General features: G+C 49.2%; 1 protein-coding gene across 2 annotated transcripts in view; it reads right to left on the bottom strand.

Annotated features, from left to right (window-relative positions):
- TTLL9 (tubulin tyrosine ligase like 9) overlaps nt 1–19990 on the bottom strand; it is a 50891-nt gene that overhangs the window by 18391 nt on the left and 12510 nt on the right. Inside the window, exons 4-6 of one of the 2 annotated variants that reach the window (XM_028735587.2) lie at nt 17400–17511; nt 13468–13653; nt 2422–2562 (exon numbers count right to left, since the gene is read on the bottom strand). In XM_028735587.2, the coding sequence (XP_028591420.2) occupies nt 2422–2562; nt 13468–13653; nt 17400–17511 (439 nt within the window). The remainder of the gene's footprint in view (nt 1–2421; nt 2563–13467; nt 13654–17399; nt 17512–19990) is intronic. The other variant, XM_028735588.2, reaches the window with a different exon arrangement.

Below are 19990 nucleotides of genomic sequence, written 5' to 3'. Positions count from 1 at the left end.
TCCTGCTGGCCACATGACCCGGAAGCTGTACGCCGGCTCCCTCGGCCAGTAAAGCGAGATGAGCGCCGCAACCCCAGAGTCGGCCACGACTGGACCTAATGGTCAGGGGTCCCTTTACCTTTGCTCTTGTCTACCTGTGGGGTCAGGTTGGCATGTGCACTGGGGGCCTGGGAAGGACGTTTCCCCTGAGGTCAGATTCAGCCTTAAATATGGGAAGTGTTTTTGCCTTCGCTCAGGGCTGCTTGCCTGCTATTGTACAAAGCAGAGAAATACAGAGACACAGGAAGGGCCAGAATGGCCTTTAGACCAAATTGCCTCTCACACGTTGACCCAGACATCCAGGCCTCAGTGGGCTGTAAAGAGGAGCCAGAAGCTGAATCACCAAAGTCCATTTGTGTCTGTTTGCATTTTGTTTCCGTGACACTTCATTTTTGTATAAAGCGACTAACAGATGCAACAATAAGAAGAACAATGGCAGTAACAGGCTGCCCACAATATGCTTTGGATGACAGCTCCAGCCAGCAAGGCCGATGGTCAGGGGCGATGGGGGTTGTTGGCCAAAACATCTGGGGAACATCACATTTGGTAAATCTGATATAGCAGGAGGTATATCCCACCTAACATTGGTAGGTTTCTAGACCTGGAGGAAAATTCGTTTCAAAAGTCAAATATGGAGATAGCTATGGTCTGAATTCGGGACGCAGGTGGCACTGTGGGTTAAACCACAGAGCCTAGGACTTGCCGATCAGAAGATCGGCGGTTCGAATCCCCACAATGGGGTGAGCTCCCGTTGCTCTGTCCCTGCTCCTGCCAACCTAGCAGTTTGAACACAGGCCAGTGCAAGTAGATAAATAGGTACCACTTGGGCGGGAAGGCAAACGGCGTTTCCATGCGTTGCTCTGGTTCGCCAGAAGCGGCTTAGTCATGCTGGCCACATGACCCAGAAGCTGTACGCCGGCTCCCTCGGCTAATAAAGCAAGATGAGCGCCGCAACCCCAGAGTCGGTCACGACTGGACCTAATGGTCAGGGGTCCCTTTACCTTTATGGCCTGAATAAGAGGAAGAGGGAGACCCCATACACCTAAATTTGGGCGCTCTAATCTAACACACTAGGGCACCCCAAGACACCTCCTTCAGCACCAGCAAGTCCCCTTAACCCTCCCTAATTTTGAATAAAATGTTATTTACCAGGCAGGCAGTTTGTGCTGCTACGCCAAGCCCTGACCTTCAGCTGCCATCTCTGTTTCCCCAGACTACATCTGGGCATGCCTAGAGGCATTCTCAGGAAACAAAGATGGTTCCTCTTATTTTCCACCATATGAACCTGACCAATAAGAATGTCTAAGCTGGATGCTCCAAGCTCAGACCGTGTGGCTTTAGTAAGTCATCTTTGTGTTTCTATAAAAATGATTTAGAAACATTTACCACTTTTTGAAACTAAGTTGTTCTGCCTGTCTTTTATTGCTGCTGTATGGAAAAGCACATGAACCTGACCTTTAAAGAGTTTGTAAGTAAACCATTTTTAACTTAACAAACATGCTCTCTTTCAATGCTGAAGGAAGTGGGAAACTTGGAAGCAGCTTACAAGGGAATGTTTTAAAGGTCTAACAGCCTATGTTTCCACACTTCACTTTGCTGCATGGCTTGCAATTTTAAATCTCTGCTGTGGCTCTCTCACCAAAGAATATTTGCCCCAAACCTGGATCTAGACTTTCAGGGAGTTCTCCTTTTATATTTTAACCATATTACAAAAACCAACAAAAAGGACCAAAGTGTGCAGCTGCACATCATGGCAATTAGAAGAGTCTGGTTGGTTTTAAACTGAAGTAAGATTCTGGGTGTGCTGTCCAGAGTGAATACAGTGGTGCCTCACAAGACGAAATTAATTCGTTCCGCGAGTTTTGTCGTCTTGCGATTTTTTTCGTCTTGCGAAGCACGGTGTCGGAATAGTTTCGGAAAAGCTTCAAAAATCACCTTCAAAAACCTCAAAAAAGGCTACCACACCGTGTGCTATGAGTTGCTCCTCGAAGTCAAGTCGCAACTGTATTAACGTTGTTAAGAAAAAGGAAACAAACTTGCAAGACGTTTCCGTCTTGCGAAGCAAGCCCATAGGGAAAATCGTCTTGCGAAGCAGCTCAAAAAACCAAAAACCCTTTCGTCTTGTGGGTTTTTTGTCTTGCGAGGCATTCGTCTTGCGAGGTACCACTGTAGTATTATCGTCAGCCCACTCGTCGTACTAGAGCTCTTGTGTTTTTCTGGTGTGAGCCAAGTTACATCTGAAAATCTCCCAGGGCTCAAAGAAACCAGAAGCTTCCAGGGTCACCCATGATCTCCATACACAAGCCACCCTAAACAGTAGAGGGCAGGAAGAAATATATGGGGCCCCAACCCCTAAGCAGCTGATGCAAAGGTGCTGCTCACCGGGCAAAACTGTATGGTAGGCTGTTCCCAACTAATCCCTTCCTGAGAGGTGAGAAGAAGGAGGCATCTCACCTTCCTCCAATCAATTACATCCTTCAGCTTCCGGAAGAGAAAAATGCCTCTCCCTTGAGACCGGGCAACCTGCAAAAGAGAGGGAAAACGTTACTAGCCCTTCACCCGCCCGGCATTTTCCTCTCTCTCGGCCTGCAAAAAAAAGGAAGCTGTGAAGTGACTGTTTTGCACTCTGTCCTTCGCAGAGAAATAAAACAACAACTTTCCCAATAAATTCTACTCCAAAGCAATCCACACGACGCACCAAGAGGAAACGGATTCTGAAAACCTGCCCCAGTTAAGCAAATATCGGAAGCTGATCATTTTGCATCGTTTTATCCTACAATTGGGGGACGCAGGTGGTGCTGTGGGTTAAACCACTGAGCCTAGGGCTTGCCGATCAGAAGGTCAGCGGTTCGAATCCCCGCGACGGGGTGAGCGCCCGTTGCTCGGTCCCTGCTCCTGCCAACCTAGAAGTTCGAAAGCACGTCAAAGTGCAAGTAAATAAATAGGTACCGCTCTGAGGGGAAGGTAAACGGCGTTTCCGTGCGCTGCTCTGGTTCGCCAGAAGCGGCTTCGTCATGCTGGCCACATGACCCAGAAGTTGTACACCAGTAAAGCGAGATGAGCACCGCAACCCCAGAGTCGGTCATGACTGGACCTAATGGTCAGGGTTCCCTTTACCTTTTATCCTACAATTATTTGGCTAACTTGGCTGTTCAGAGTTCAGAATCCAAAGCCACTTGCTGGGTGACCCCTGGCCAGTGGCGTAGCGTGGGTTGTCAGCACCCGGGGCAAGGCAAGTAATTTGCACCCCCTAACCCGTGGATTTGCGCCCCCTAACCCGTGGATTTGTGCCCCCTAACCCGTGGATTTGTGCCCCCTAACCTGTGGATTTGCCCTAACCCCAGGTGTTGCGCCCGGTGCGGCTGGCCCCCCCTGCACCCCCCACGCTACGCCACTGCCCCTGGCCAGTCATCATCCCTCAACGTTTACAGGTTTCTTGTTAAGAAAAAAAAAGCATAACCTCATGCACTTTGCCTTGAGCTCCTTGGAGAAAAGATGGAATGCGGACGTGATAAATATTACTACGGTCCCTTTGCTAACACTGCCCATGAAAAACTGCAAACATTGCCCGTGGAAGAAAACGACGCATTCAATGCTATAAAGTTATTTTCTGCAAAATAAGCATGTGGATATACATGACCGAATTGAACCATTTGAACAGGTTTTTCATTTGTTTGTGTTTTAGTGCAGAACCTGAATCCATTTCTTGCTGTGTGGACGGGAATCGCACTTCGGCTTAGGGGCCCCTGTGTCCCTTATCACGTAACAGGCACCTTCTGGGACCCAGCAATTAAGATATTTGTGGAAAGCCTTAAGTCGTTTGGGAGGAAGGCTACAAAGAGGCGCCCGGTTTGTCTTAAAACCAGCCACCCACAAATTTTCCAGCTGCAGCTCAGCGGAACAGCTCTCCGCCTCCTCCCTGCTGTGTTTCTCAAGCTGACGATGCTATTTTATTTAGCAATATAAAAGGGAATGCTTGATGGTGTGCCATGATATAAAGGTTTTACGGGCACAAATTTGGGATGGTGGCATTACTCATGAGTGGTGGTGCCACGGGTGAGTTATGCCGGCCATCCCAGAGGAGAGCTGGTAAAATCTTTATGGTTCTGCATGTTGCTATGCAGCCTGTCTCTCCAGCGGTGCAGGCAGAAAGTTTCCCTTGCTCTTGCAACTATGGGGGGGGGGGCGGTTTTAAATAGGACTGCTTCCACCCCCACAGATGTTTTGGTTGTAAATCAAGGACAGCTAAAGTTATGCTTGCAGTCCATGCTGATGAGAAAACCACCTTGGAGGTAGGAATTGATTCTGTACATTGAAGTTCCCCTCTATGTGGCGCTGCCCTTGAGACTGACCCAGAAACTCCAGCGGGTGCAGAATGCCGCGGCGAGACTCCTTACGGGGTCCTCGCCACGGGATCACATTCACCCGGTGCTATACCAGCTGCATTGGCTCCCGGAGGAGTACAGGATCAGGTTTAAGGTGCTGGTTTTAACCTTTAAAGCCCTATACGGCGAGGACCCTCGTACCTACGGGACCGCCTCTCCTGGTACGTCCCACAGAGGACCTTACAGTCTTCAAACAAAAACATCTTGGAGATCCCGGGCCACAGAGAGGTTAGGATGGCCTCAACCAGAGCCAGGGCCTTTTTGGCTGTGGCTCCAATCTGGTGGAACGCTCTGTCCCAAGAGACTAGGGCCCTGAGGGACTTGACATCTTTCCACAGGGCCTGCAAGATGGAGCTGTTCCGCCTGGCCTTTGGGCCAAGGCACAGCCTGACCCCCTCCTTCTGTAATCCTCACAGAACTCTAGCCCAATGGTTGCCATGAATTTGATTCTGAATTGATTTTAGATGGAATTGATTTGGGTTCTTCAGGTCAGCACTGTGGGGTTGGTGGGTGTTAACCTTCCCCTCCTGTGGCAACATCCCTTGTGAAACAACCACTTGAGGCTATTGAGAGGAAATTTACAGGGTCATTTCAACGAGGAAAGGGTTAAACCTTTCTCCCAGATGCTTTGGCCCAGCCAACAGCTGGATTATATGCCAATCAGATGGGTGGCATATATATTTATTTTTGTTATCACCACCGCCACCATCATCGGCCACAGGAGATCCAATCACAGATCTCACACCTTCTTGCCTAATCTGACTCTCCATCTTGGAAGAGAAATGCGTGGTAAGGCCAAAACGAAAGTTGGGGGCTGGAATTTGCCCACCCTCCCCCATTTCTCTCAACCCCTTTATTGCCACAAACATTCCTACCCAAAAACTGTGGAATCACCTGGGACTACAGTGGTACCTCAGGTTAAGAACTTAATTCGTTCCGGAGGTCCGTTCTTGACCTGAAACTGTTCTTAACCTAAACAAAAAAATTCCTTCCAGTAGCACCTTAAAGACCAACTAAGTTAGTTCTAACTAACTTAGTTGGTCTTTAAGGTGCTACTGGAAGGAATTTTTTTGTTTTGACTATGGCAGACCAACACGGCTACCTATCTGTAACTGTTCTTAACCTGAAGCACCACTTTAGCTAATGGGGCCTCCTGCTGCCGCCATGCGGTGATTTCTGTTCTCATCCTGAAGCAAAGTTGTTAACCCGAGGTACAGTGGTGCCTCGCAAGACGAAAAGAATCCGTTCTGCGATTCTCTTCGTCTTGCGGTTTTTTCGTCTTGCGAAGCAAGCCCATTAGTGGCTTAGCGGATTAGCGCTATTAGCAGCTTAGCGGGCTTAGCGGATCAGCTGATAAGCGGTTTAGCGGCTTAGCGGATTAGCTGATAAGCGACTTAGCGGCTTAGCGGATCAGCTGATAAGCGGCTTAGCGGCTTAGCGGATCAGCTGTTAAGCGGCTTAGCGGATCAGCTGATAAGCGGCTTAGCGGATCAGCTGATAAGCGGCTTAGCGGCTTGGGGAAAAGGGGGGGGGGGAAACCTGCAGGAACTCACAAGACATTTTCGTCTTGCGAAGCAAGCCCATAGGAAATTCGTTTTGCGAAGCACCTCCAAAACGGAAAACCCTTTCGTCTAGCGGGTTTTCCGTCTTGCGAGGCATTCGTCTTGCGGGGCACCACTGTACTATTTCTAGGGTAGCAGAGTCTGTAACCTGAAGTGTCTGTAACCCGAGGTACCACTGTACATGCAGCTCTCAGGCTCCTTGGATGTCAGTGGCCAATCCTGTAAGTGGGCAGCCTGATCCTTACCACCTGAGCCCCTGGCTGTGTACGGAATCATCTAGAGCCACACACAGCCCCCCTGGATTTCTGGGGCTGTGCCCTCCTCGAAACCAGCTCTGAAATCCCGGAATCCCAGCTCCCCCAGGTGATAAAGCAAGCTTTCTGAGCCTTGCAGGAAGTGAGATATTGGGCTGTTAAAACGTCCCTGTCTCGGTCTCGTATATTACCTTCCTAGTTTTAAGGCCCGTGTATTCCCCCCCGCCCCCCCAAGCAGAACATTTTGTAAGGCAAAGAAAGAAATATTTTTATTGCCAGCTCTTTTCACGAGATTCTCCCCACCTCCCACCCCTCGTTTAAGCGGCAGCTGCTTAAATCAGAACAGAGCTGAGCAAGGCATGGAGCCTTCTGTGCCGAGATGGTCAGACTTCGGGGGCCTGGGAGAGGACTGACAGCAAAGGAAGGTGGTTCATGCACTCTGGGCTGGGCTGACACTGCAGAGAACTGTGCTATCTACTGCAGTATTCATTACTGTTTAGGGAAGCTTTCAATGTCTGATGTATTGTTTAGTCGTCTTGGTGGTCCCAAGGATCACACTTCAAAACGACCTTGACAGATTAGAGAACTGGGCCAAAACAAACAAGATGAACTTTAACAGGGAGAAATGTAAAAAATTGCACTTGGGCAAGAAAAATGAGAGGCACAAATACAAGATGGGCGACACCTGGCTTGAGAGCAGTACATGTGAAAAGGATCTAGGAGTCTTGGTTGACCACAAACTTGACATGAGCCAACAGTGTGACGCGGCAGCTAAAAAAGCCAATGCAATTCTGGGCTGCATCAATAGGAGTATAGCATCTAGATCAGGGGAAGTAATAGTGCCACTGTATTCTGCTCTGGTCAGACCTCACCTGGAGTACTGTGTCCAGTTCTGGGCACCACAGTTCAAGAAGGACACTGACAAACTGGAACGTGTCCAGAGGAGGGCAACCAAAATGGTCAAAGGCCTGGAAACGATGCCTTATGAGGAAAGGCTAAGGGAGCTGGGCATGTTTAGCCTGGAGAAGAGGAGGTTAAGGGGTGATATGATAGCCATGTTCAAATATATAAAAGGATGTCATATAGAGGAGGGAGAAAGGTTGTTTTCTGCTGCTCCAGAGAAGCGGACATGGAGCAATGGATCCAAACTACAAGAAAGAAGATTCCACCTAAACATGAGGAAGAACTTCCTGACAGTAAGAGCTGTTCGACAGTGGAATTTGCTGCCAAGGAGTGTGGTGGAGTCTCCTTCTTTGGAGGTCTTTAAGCAGAGGCTTGACAACCATATGTCAGGAGTGCTCTGATGGTGTTTCCTGCTTGGCAGGGGGTTGGACTCGATGGCCCTTGTGGTTTATTCCAACTCTATGATTCTATGATTCTATGGTGGGACGACGGAGAAGGAGAAGACTGGGAGAAGGAGGTGTCAGAAGCTGAAGAGGCAACAGGGCTTAGTGAGCGGGGAGAGTCTGTGGCAGAGAGAAGTTCAGACTCAGAGGCAGAAGCTGAAGCGGGATAGAGGCCAAGAGACAGAGATGGGTCAGGCTGGTGAAGACGCACGGGTGGGTGTCTCCCACTCTTGCTGCGACAAGCCCCCCACCAGTCTCCCAGACAGGGCCGTCTTACCCATAGGCACTAGGGGGGCGGGGCACCCGGGCGCCGGGTTTTCAGGGGCGCCAGGCCGAGAGTCTGGGGCCAGATACTTGAGTCTGGGGAAGAGCCCGCCCGTCAGTTGGAGTGCCGTGGTGGGCTCTTCTGTTGCGGGCAGCTCTGCGCTGTGAGTTCAGGGGTGAACGAGCCAGCAAAATGTTGAGGTGGCCAGCTGGCTCCGCCCTCCTGTGTGCCTAGGACTGGACAATCTTGGGGGGGTGCCAGGTAGATCTTTGCACCCCGGTGCTGCATGTGCTTAAGACAGCCCTGCACCCAGAACCAGAAGAGGCATGAAGAGGGCGAAGGAGAAGTTATCTTCATGCAGGCGTAGTGTGCTGGTCCCAGGAGGTTACCGTGCGGTGTGGTCCGAGTCCAGTCCGAGGTCGAGGGTGTGGTATGGAGGCTGTCCATCAAGGCTGAAGCGGGGTCCAAGGCAAGGAGTCGGGTGTGGTCAGGAACTCTGGCAGCAGAGCAGGACAGGGTCCGGCAGGAACAGGTTACCACCAATGTTGCTCCCGCAACCTGGGACTGGGGCTTGCTGGCTTTTATCTGCCCCGAGGCATAGGGTGGCCCCGGTCCACAGGTGACTCGCCTCTCCTGGCCTGGAGGTGAGCACTCCTCCTGCGGGAACTTAGTTCCCTCCGCCTCTCTGCCCTGAGCCTCTGCAGCTCAGGAGAGGCTGGAGGGCTACCGGACCCAGAGGCAACCTCACCTTCCCCTGACGGGGCTGAGAGTGGAGCACCTGCAGGCAATGGGTCCTTGATCACCTCCGGAGCCAGAGCGGATTCAGCTGGTGTCTGCTCCTGAGGATCCGGCACAGGTGAGGGCCCTTCAGGTTCAAGCCCCAGCCCCGGCTCAGCTGGATCTGGAGGCGGGGACTCCTGTGCAGGCTGGGATTCCTCAGGTTCAGCCTCTGAATCCGATTCCCAAGCCATCACACGCAGTCTCAGATTGCTTGGGGAAAACCCTGGAGAGGTGGGGACTTGGGGAGGTGGGGACCTTCAGTCTGAGCAACTGCTTCATGGGGGCAAGACCTATTGGAGTGAGTTGCCGTGCTCATTAGGCACTCCTGTGTTGATTGTGTTTTTGCTAATTAAGAGTTAACTTCAACTTGCAGGGTGTGATTTACTGCTGGCTGGCTCCTGACACCGGAAAAGCAGGCCACTGGGTTAGCAACCAGGTTGGCTAGCGAAGTGAGCAGGTTGGCTGCTCCTTGTTCCCGTCCTTCTTTTCCAGACCCTCTTCCTGTTCCAGACCCTTTGCCTAATTATTTCCTAGATCCCAGGGCTGCCAACACTACAAAAGCTCTCTTTTGTGTCTCCATCTGTTCTGCTCTTCTGCATCCCATTCTCTAACGACGAAGCGACAGTGAGATATTCCGCCTTGATACATCGCAGGCATAAAACTCCGGGTTTCAGCTCGCAGAATTTGCAGCGCAGAACTCCCAGGTCCTTCTCATTAGGCACCACTCAAATCCAACCCCTCTGAGGAAGCACCAACTTCGCCTGCTATTCCAAGTCCTTTCTAGAATACGCACCGTGAACGAGGTATTTAAGCGAATATTGACTTTTAACTTAATTTTCCTCTCCCCCTTCGAAAGGGAGAGGGTAGTAAAAAACGGATCTATTAACCTGAGGAGAACTGAACTCCTGCCTCCACCTCCAGAGCCTTCTTCAACCCGCGTCTTTCCACTTGTCGGCGCAACGTTGGTAATTGCAACCTTTTTAATACAGTCTCTTCCGCGTATCCCGCTTTTCCCTCCCCAATGTTAATTGAGGATGTGGGCCCAAATCAGCTTAATGCAAGGTTTCTTGCTGGCAATTAACACAAATTATCATTTGTAGACTTAGATAATCGCTGGCTGTTATCCTCCTGGCAGTAATTCACACGCTCGTTTGCATAATTGCCTCCCATTCCCCCACTCGGAGGCCTGCCCCTCATTTGCAGGCGGGAGGTGAAAAGCGGCTGGTGCCAGCTTTTATCGGCTGGCAAACGACCTGCCCCACTGCGAGCCTCGCAGATGGGTGTGGATGTAATTATGCGCGGAGGGGCCCGTATCCATGATGCTAAAACGTCTCTCATCATCTGGCAGCGATGGCATGCCTTGCCTCGCCTCCTCTCGGCTTCTTTGCTAGCCTCCCAAAGAGGCAGAATTCCTCCCCTGCTCCCTTGGGGAAGCGAGTGAGCAGAATCAATTATTACATCCAGGAAAAGCTTGTTTCTCTTAAGGTCTGCGAAAGGGGCAATCGGAGCTCCGGGGGATGGAAGGCGACAGAGACCCGTTGAAGAAAATTCAGAGTGTTTCATTTATTATATATATCTACGCGGGTGGTGCTGTGGGTAAAAGCCTCAGCGCCTAGGGCTTGCCGATCGAAAGGTCGGTGGTTCGAATCCCCGCGGCGGGGTGCGCTCCTGTTGCTCGGTCCCAGCGCCTGCCAACCTAGCAGTTCGAAAGCACCCCTATTGTTACATACGCTTCAGGTTACAGACTCTGCTAACCCAGAAATAGTACCTCGTGTTAAGAACTTTGCTTCAAGATGAGAACAGAAATCGCGTGGTGGCTGCACAGCAGCAGCGGGAGGCCCCATTAGCTAAAGTGGTGCTTCAGGTTAAGAACAGTTTCAGGTCAAGAATGGACCTCCAGAACGAATTACGTACTTAACCCGAGGTACCACTGTACTAGCATAGAAAAAATGTGTTGCTTTCTTCTTTCTAAAACTGAATGTTGGGTAAAATTATTGCATGCAAAACTGTGTATATTAGGAGAAATTAGGTTTGCATAGGTGGGCCCTGCTTGGGTGCAACGTTCCTGAGCTAAGAGCAGCGGCGGAGGGAGTCTCTCAGGCACCTGGAATGGTGCACTCATCGGGGCGGGGCAAACCGCCCATTGGGAGGAACGGGGTGGGGCACACGATGCCCATAGGGACAGCCCGGCCCATCCTCTGTCCACCCACTGCTGCCCCCCCAGCTGTAGGGCGGCTGAGGCCCCGCGGTGCCCCTCTTCCCTATGGGCGCCGTGCGTCCCGTCCCTATGGGCACAGTGGCGATCTGCACACGGGGGATTTTGTCACACACACCCCACAGGGATGACACCCGTAGCATGCCGCCCCACTGCACCCCCCCCTTCTCCACAACTGGCTAAGAGAACACAGCAAAGTCAGCTTGCCTCCCTTGCACACAACCAGAGTTGAAAACACTGCCCCACCTGTTTAAGACGCATGTGATTTGGAGCAGCTGCCGAGACCACATAACACCAGTCCTGCAAGACCTACACTGGCTCCCAGTATGTTTCCGAGCACAATTCAAAGTGTTGGTGCTGACCTTTAAAGCCCTAAACAGCCTTGGTCCAGAATACCTGAAGGAGCGTCTCCACCTCCATCGTTCTGCCCGGACACTGAGGTCCAGCGCCGAGGGCCTTCTGGCGGTTCCCTCGCTGCGAAAAGCCAAGTTACAGGGAAACAGGCAGAGGGCCTTCTCGGTGGTGGCACCCGCCCTGTGGAACACCCTCCCACCAGATGTCAAAGAGAACAACAACTACAGTGGCACCTCGGGTTACATATGCTTCAGGCTACATACGCTTCAGGTTACAGACTCCGCTAACCCCCTCGGGTTAAGAAATTTGCTTCAGGATGAGAACAGAAATCGTGCGACGGCAGCGTGGCGGCAGCAGGAGGCCCCATTAGCTAAAGTGGTGCTTCAGGTTAAGAACAGTTTCAGATTAAGAACGGACCTCTGGAAGGAATTAAGTACGTAACCAGAGGTACCACTGTATCAGACTTTTAGAAGACATCTGAAGGCAGCCCTGTTTAGGGAAGCCTTTAATGTTTAATAGATTATTGTACAGTGGTACCTCACAAGACGAATGCCTCGCAAGACAAAAAACTCACTAGACGAAAGGGTTTTTTGTTTTTTGAGCTGCTTCGCAAGACGATTTTCCCTATGGGCTTGCTTCGCAAGACGAAAACGTCTTGCAAGTTTGTTTCCTTTTTCTTAACACTGTTAATACAGTTGCGACTTCGAGGAGCAACTCATAGAACGCGGTGTGGTAGCCTTTTTTGAGGTTTTTAAAGACTTTGGTGATTTTTGAAGCTTTTCCAAAACTTTCCCGACACCGTGCTTCGCAAGACGAAAAAAATCGCAAGACGACAAAACTCGTGGAACGAATTAATTTCGTCTTGCAAGGCACCACTGTATTTTAATATTTTGTTGGAAGCCGCCCAGAGTGGCTGGGGAAACCCAGCCAGATGGGCGGGGTATAAATAATAAATTATTATTATTACATTATTATAAGCACCACACACCCCTCCCTACCTGAGATCCTCTCCCTAAATCAGAGGCTCCCCCCAGGCGAAGCGTGCTTTCTGCGCCTTAACTGTAACCTTCCTCGCCACAGCCGCCTTTTCTCGCCCGCCTGCCTGGAGCTTGGGAGCAGCAGCACCATGGACCCTGCCCTAATCTCCTCCAGAGAAGGCGTGTGCTTAATTTGTGCCAGGACGATGGTGGAGCCACCTGGGTGTCTAGCAGCCGCCCCCCTCCAGGGCCCGGAGGGGGGAGAGTGCGGTCTCCAAAGGCTGATCGATCGCCAAATGACTGATATTTGTGGAATACAGTTTATCTATATTGCAATATTGCAAACAGTTTTGCCTAACAATTTGACTTGGAAGGTCCTGGTTCAATAAAGCTCAAAAGGAAGGTTTGGACAATTATCAGTGGTATCTGAAGAAGTGTGCATGCACACGAAAGCTCATACCAAGAACTAACTTAGTTGGTCTTTAAGGTGCTACTGGAAGGAATTTTTTTGTTTTGACTATGGCAGACCAACACGGCTACCTATCTGTAACTTGGACAATTAATGTTTGGGAGTTGCTGCTTCAGATAACAGACTTGGACAACATCCCAGATTGGAATGGAGTCAGAAGAAGCTGCGCTGATAAAAAGGCAGTTGGAAAAATATATACTAATAAAGCTGTATTCGACGGTTGAAAGTATATGATGTTTGACATGACTGAGAATTGTGGACTCAGGGATGGAGAATTATAAAGCGTCAAAATTGAGATGTGCAAAATGTGGAAACAATGAGGAAAGGCAGGACTGAGATGTGGAGATATGCTTCAGAGATCCAGACCGTGGGGAGCTCCAAAAAATAAATAATTATAACTCTGACTATGATTTGGTCTCTTTTATTTTAGTTTTTTATTTTAATTGGAGTACAGTCATACCTCGGGTTGAATGTGCTTCAGGTTGAGCGCTTTCGGGTTGCGCTCTGCAGCAACCTGAAAGTAACGGAGCGTGTTACTTCCGGGTTTTGCCGCTCACGCATGCGCAGACGCTCAAAATGACATCACACGCATGCGCAGAAGCGGCAAAATGCGACTCGTGCACGCGCAGACATGCAGTCGCATCTTACGTTCTATTCAGGATGCGAACAGGGCTCCTGAACGGATCCCTTTTGCATCCCGAGTATTATGATTGGATATATTAATCGGATGTTTTTTATTGGAAAATCAATAAAAATGATTAAAAATAAATAAATGGTGGCGCCACCTCGTCCCGTTTCCCCTCGGCCATAAGCCATCTTACCGGCTTCATAATCCAGGTGATTCCAGGGTTCTTGCGGAACTCCTCCACAAACAAGTGGTACTCCGAGGGCATCTCAAAGGTCTTGGGGAAGAAGTCGCATTTCATGGCTTCCAGCTTCCCAGAGTCCCTCTCCAGTTGCTTCCGAAACCGCTTCAGGTTCTTCACGATGTAGTTCTTCCGAGTCAGCTGCAGGGGCACGCAGGATGAGAAAAAACCAGCTCATATACTATACAGTCATAAAGGTAAAGATAAAGGTAAAGGGACCCCTGACCATTAGGTCCAGTCGTGGCCGACTCTGGGGTTGTGGCGCTCATCTTGCTTTCTTGGCCAAGGGAGCCGGCGTACAGCTTCCGGGTCATGTGGCCAGCATGACTAAGCTGCTTCTGGCGAACCAGAGCAGCGCACGGAAACGCCATTTACCTTCCCGCTGGAGCGGTACCTATTTATCTACTTGCACTTTGACCTGGTTTCGAACTGCTAGGTTGGCAGAAGCAGGGACCGAGCAACGGGAGCTCACCCCGTCACGGGGATTCGAACCGCCGACCTTCTGATCAGCAAGTCCTAGGCTCTGTGGTTTAACCCACAGCGCCACCCGCGTCCCAAGAGCAGTTCCCACTACCCTGCCCTATAATAATAATAATAATAATAATAATAATAATAATAATAATAATAATTTATTTATACCTCGCCCATCTGGCTGGGTTTCCCCAGCCACTCTGGGCGGCTTCCAACTGAATATTATAAACAATACAGCATCAGACATTAAAAACTTCCCTAAACAGGGCCGCCTTCAGTTGTCTTTTAAAAGTAAAAAACTAATTTACTTTGCATCGTTCAGAACAGCCGTTTGCACAACCCGCTGAGGAAGACAGCAACACAACACAGTTCAAAACAGTAACAATTAGCTGCGCATTTATTCAAAACCCAATTAAAACCACTTTGTTTGATTAATTCAGCAAAACAGATGATTCACTGATCACAGACACTGCGTGAAAAATGTTTTTATGCCTTCTTCCTAATGAAAACAGAAGGGCGAGAGAAATTTGTAGCCTCTTTATATAGAACGACTTACCTAACATGCACAGACCTTCACCTATCGCAGATGTACTGTAAGTAATTTATAAGAAAAGAAATAGCTATTACTAATAATTGGCTATTCTTCGGCTTGTGACAACTCAGAATAGTAAAAGGGGGGGGGGAGTGTCCAAAGGAAATAGGTTTGAAATCAATGAGAGCTGAAAATGCGAAGGGGTTTTGCTCTAACCTTGTCAACTTCAAATAACAACAACAACAACAACAACAATAATAGTAATAAATGTTATTTATATCCCGCCCTCTCCGGCCAGAGCTGGGCTCAGGGCGGCTAACACCAGTAAAATTCAAAAAATAAAATAAAATAATAATAAGAAAGAAACCCCCAATATAAAATACAGGTTAAAATGCAATTTAAAATGCAGCCTCATTTTAAAAGTAGCCCATAGATCAAAACCAGAAGGGGAGGGAAGCATAAGGGTCAGACTGAGTCCAAACCAAAGGCCAGGCGGGACAGCTCTGTCTTGCAGACCCTGTGGAAAGATGTCAAGTCCCGCAGGGCCCTAGTCTCTTGTGACAGAGCCAGTACTTAAAGTTGGGGCCAGTACTTAAAAGGCCCTGGCCCTAGTTGAGACCAATCTCACCACCTTGAGACCTGGGACGTCCAAAATGTTGTCCTTTGTGGACCTTAAGGTCCTCCGCAGGGCATACCAGGAGAGGCGGTCCCGTAGGTACGTGCGTCCTAGGCTGCATAGGGCTTTAAAGATCAAAACCAGCACCTTAAACCTGACCCTGTACTCCACCGGGAGCTAGTGCAGTTGGTAAAGCACTGGATGAATGTGATCCCGTGGCAAGGACCCCGTAAGAGTCTCGCTGCAGCATTCTGCACCCGCTGGAGTTTCTGGGTCAGCTTCAAGGGCAGCCCCACGTAGAGCGAGTTACAATAAATAAGCGATCAATGTACTTGTAGGGGCCCACCTTCAGTGCTCCCATGGCAGCCTCTTGCCTCTCTCTCTCCCCCCCCCCCCCCGGCCTAGAGGGGATGCATGGTGTTATGTACTGAAGTTCTCACCCTGGGCCAGCAGGGGGATACTGTGGATAGTTTTCACTCAGGTCCACATATGCAAATAAGGGATTGAAAGTGACGTTCATTGATTGGATATTTACAGAAAGTGGTTACTGTTGTGTTGTACTGGAGCTCTATATAAGCAGGCTGGCTGAACCCTTCAGTTCAGTTCTGTTCTGGCCTGTGAATAAACAAAAGCTGTTTGAAGAATCGCTGTGTCGTCTGATATGTTCACCCACAACTTAACACATGTGGCTCTGGTCTAAACCACCGAGCCTCTTGGGCTTGCCGATCGTGAGGTCAGCAGTTCGAATCAGCGTGACGGGGTGAGCTCCAGTTGCTTTGCAGGCTTCGCACTGGGGGATCTGGTAGGTCACCGAGAGACTAAGTGGACTGATGGCCTGATCCCAGCAGGCCCTTCTTATGTTCTTATAAAGATGCACAGCTCAAGGCTGTTTGCATAAAATGGTTAATCGACACAATAGACACTGCCCCCTACTGGAGGAGGAAGAGGAGTGCGGGGGAGCAGACTGCCCGTGGGAGCACAATCCAGGCAGGGTGCCATCGCAGCCCCACCTGTTCTCTGCCCGCCCCCACCTGTTCTCTGCCCCCCCCCCCGGTGCTGGAGTATGAAGCTCCGCCACTGCTGCCCCCATCTCTACAACCGTGAAGGCCAAACTCACGGCAGAGGGCCCTGTGGAACGCCCTCCCATAAGATGTCAAGGAAATAAACAACTATCTGACTTTTAGAAGACATCTGAAGGCAGCCCTGTTTAGGGAAGCTTTTAATGTTTGATGGTTTATTGTGCTTTTAATTCTGTTGAGAGCCACCCAGAGTGGCTGGGGAAACCCATTACATTATTATTATTATTATTATTATTATTATTATTATTATTACTCTTGTTTTTAAGGAAGACACTCTGATTCTCAGAACAATGGATGGGTTTTGAGGAAGAGGTTGTGAGCTGAGCCCCAAACCTGGTGATTCCATGGGGGACCATGTTATCCAAGTTGCTTTCAATTCAAACCAGGGTTGGGTGATATATTGATACATCAACCCAAACCGGTTTGAAGTCCGTATTGTGATATCAGTTTCATAGTTTTTGACCTGGCGATATATTGTGAATTGTGGTCTGTATGTTCTATGTAAAAAAATCCCAATGTGGGTGAAACCGTGAAGCCAGACTTTGCATAAAGGTAAAGGTAAAGGGACCCCTGACCATTAGGTCCAGTCGTGGCTGACTCTGGGGTTGCAGCGTTCATCTCGCTTTACTGGCCGAGGGAGCCGGCGTACAGCTTCCGGGTCATGTGGCCAGCATGACTAAGCCACTTCTGGTGAACCAGAGCAGTGCACGGAAACGCCGTTTACCTTCCCACCGGAGCGGTACCTATTTATCTACTTGCACTTTGACGTGCTTTCGAACTGCTAGGTGGGCAGGAGCAGGGACCAAGCAACGGGAGCTCACCCCGTCACGGGGATTCGAACTGCCAACCTTCTGATCATCAAGTTCTAGGCTCTGTGGTTTAACCCACAGCGCCACCCGCGTCCCTTTAGCTTTTGCATAGTCCATCCTTATTTCACAATGTATATCACGATGTTTAGGGATGCGGGTGGCGCTGTGGGTTAAACCACAGAGTCTAGGACTTGCCGATCAGAAGGTCGGCGGTTTGAACCCCCGTGATGGGGTGAGCTCCCGTTGCTCGGTCCCTGCTCCTGCTCGGTCCCTGCTATGTTCAGCTGGTGATATATTGCGATGTTGAAAACCAGGTATCGCCCAGCCCTACTCCGTTCTAGTGTGACCCAGCTGGCACCAAGGCACCAAGTTCCTCTCACCTCGTAGTGATTGCGGAAGTGGCTGATGCGCACATGCTCATCCATATAAGTGTGGTCAAAGTTCTCCTGGAGCCAGCGGACGTCGCACCAGTAGAAGTCCCACTCCCCTTCGCTGTCGGGAAAAGGTCAAAGAACATCGAGTTGGGCACAAAAAACAGCACATCAAGGTCCCTTTCGCTCCTTCGCTGCGCCGCTTTTATGGATCCGTTAACTGGCTGGCTTAAAATGCCATAAACATCCTGGGCCTTTAATTTAAGAGCATATGTCGCTCCCAGGACTGCTTTCATCCGAGCATATCAATTTTCTAGAACTATGAATAAAGAGGCATTTTATGTCAGTGTGTTTATTGCAAACTGTCACATGAGAGCCTATCAGTCGCTCTTGGAACAAAAATCATTTCAGTTAAGACTTAAAGGTGCAACCTGAGCCCTTTTAATATATGTTAAATAAAGACTCGACGTGGCTTCCTTGACTGCCAAATGAGGCGGCTATCAGGTAACATGTTGTGTTTCTGATATTCCGCACTGTTTCATCTCCCAAGACTTGCAATGGAAACAAGGAGTCGCAGAAAACTTCTCATCTTCCTGCCCAGAAAAAACACATCCAAGGAGCTCTCCTCATTTTTAACTGGCAGCAAAAGCATATTATGGAATGGCCCTCTGAAGATTGTTCTTAGGGGACATCTCACTGACAGGAACAATTTTAGCAAAAGCTTTGCCAATTCTCATCTCGTTTTATAAGAACTATAACTTTGAAGAACTGATGCCTGAGCTTGCTTTCCCCCTTCTCCTCTGCTTTTCCTCATGTGTCACGTATTTTTAGATTGTATGCCTGAGGGCAGGGAACTATCTTATTACGGATGATTGTTAAGTTGCTAGGGGAGCCTTTCCCACTAAAGAGCGGGGTATAAATATTTCAAATAAATAACCAAAAAATGTCAATGCAATATGAAGCATAGGATTAACATGGAGAGCAGCACTAGAAATCAATGGGAGGGCTTCAAGGTGAGCTGTGGACCCCAGAGCTGACTTTTATGGCCACAAAGACCAACAGGAAATGGTCCCCTGCAGAAACAAAGCACCCACTTTCTGTTAGGACATAGTTCTGTTCCACCTTAAAAGGGTACAGGCATGACTGTTGTGCCTGTTTACTTCCAGCACAGTCTCGCTGGGAACTTCCGTTTGTATATAGCTTTTGCTTTGTGCTGTTTTGCTGGAGACGAAGGGAAGCAGACATGTTTTTCTTTGTTCCTGAACTATACTAAATAAAATGCTGTACATTATGCTTACACATTTCTCTGTCCGCCTCTTCTGATGCAAAAGAGGTCTTATCTCTGCTGGTTTGCGTGCTCAGAGTCTCTAAAGGAAACTGAGGCTTGAGTCGCAGTTTTGATGCTGTTCTGAGAACTGGAGTATCGCCCGGCTACCGGCTGGTGGCTGGAGCCTTCTGGGGGCCTTCCAATTGCCCCCAACTCCCAGCAGCATCCCAACACTTTCAACAGGTGTGGGTAGAAAAAAAGTTGACCCATCTACTCACTGAGAACCTTTACGCCCCATCATTCAAACCCCAGACCCCAACAAGGCCAGAATCAGGGTCTCCACATATTTAAGCAAGCAGATTGTGTGTGTGCAAAAGGGGATGAAATAATAATAGTAACGAGCAGCAATAGTTGAAATCATCATTGCGGAAATTACATCTAGGAAAAGGGTGTTCCTCTGCTGTGCCGTCTCTGCAAGTTTTCTATACAGCTGCAAATAAAACGTTTTAAGTGTGTTGTAAAGTGCAATATGCAAATCTGACACTAGATGGTGATGGTGAACTACGGCAAGTTCAATATATTTTTCAAAACGTTTATTATAAAAGCATTTTCACAGCGTTGTGTTTTTTTTACGTGTTTAGATTCCACCATAGTTCCTCTTTTTAAAGAAGGAAATGGCCACAGGTCTCTTCACCCATCACCCAATCACAGGTGGTTTGATTTTAAGTAGTTCTGCAGAAAGGACCATTTGCTGGGGGAGACGAAAGTCCCTCTTTACATGGCTGTTCCAGGACTCCATTCTGGAAATGTAAATACAGCAAGCATACGCAGCACAAAGACATCCATTTATCTGCGCCTAGGGAGGCATCGCTGCTCAGGCATGTATGATCTCCAGCCTGAATGGATCCCACACATTTTTCATTTCCGAGGAGTAATCCTGGGACTGGAGAAGAATATAGCTAGCGACTGATGTTTGGGAAAGGCCAGAGAGTGGGAAGAGAGAAGCGTGTTTGCATTTATATCCAGGACTTGAGGAGAAATAGGGTGTGTTTAGTGAGGAAAGGAGATGCAGCTTTGAATGTGGGGCTTTGAGGAAAGATATGGAGAACACAGAGGCTTGAAAAAAGAAGCCCTTGCCTTGCTGGGAATCAGGGCTGGATTTAGGTTTGATGAGGCCCTAAGCCTTGGGTAGGCAACCTAAGGCCCGGGGGCCGGATCCGGCCCAATCGCCTTCCACATCCAGCCTGTGGACAGTCCAGGAATCAGTGTGTTTTTACATGAGGTAGAATGTGTCCTTTTATTTAAAATGCATCTCTGGGTTATTTGTGGGGCA

Source organism: Podarcis muralis, chromosome 5, assembly GCF_964188315.1.
Source record: "Podarcis muralis chromosome 5, rPodMur119.hap1.1, whole genome shotgun sequence".
Lineage (NCBI taxonomy): Eukaryota > Metazoa > Chordata > Lepidosauria > Squamata > Lacertidae > Podarcis > Podarcis muralis.
The sequence above is the reverse complement of the archived record's forward strand: the minus strand, read 5'-3'. Positions and strand labels throughout refer to the sequence as shown.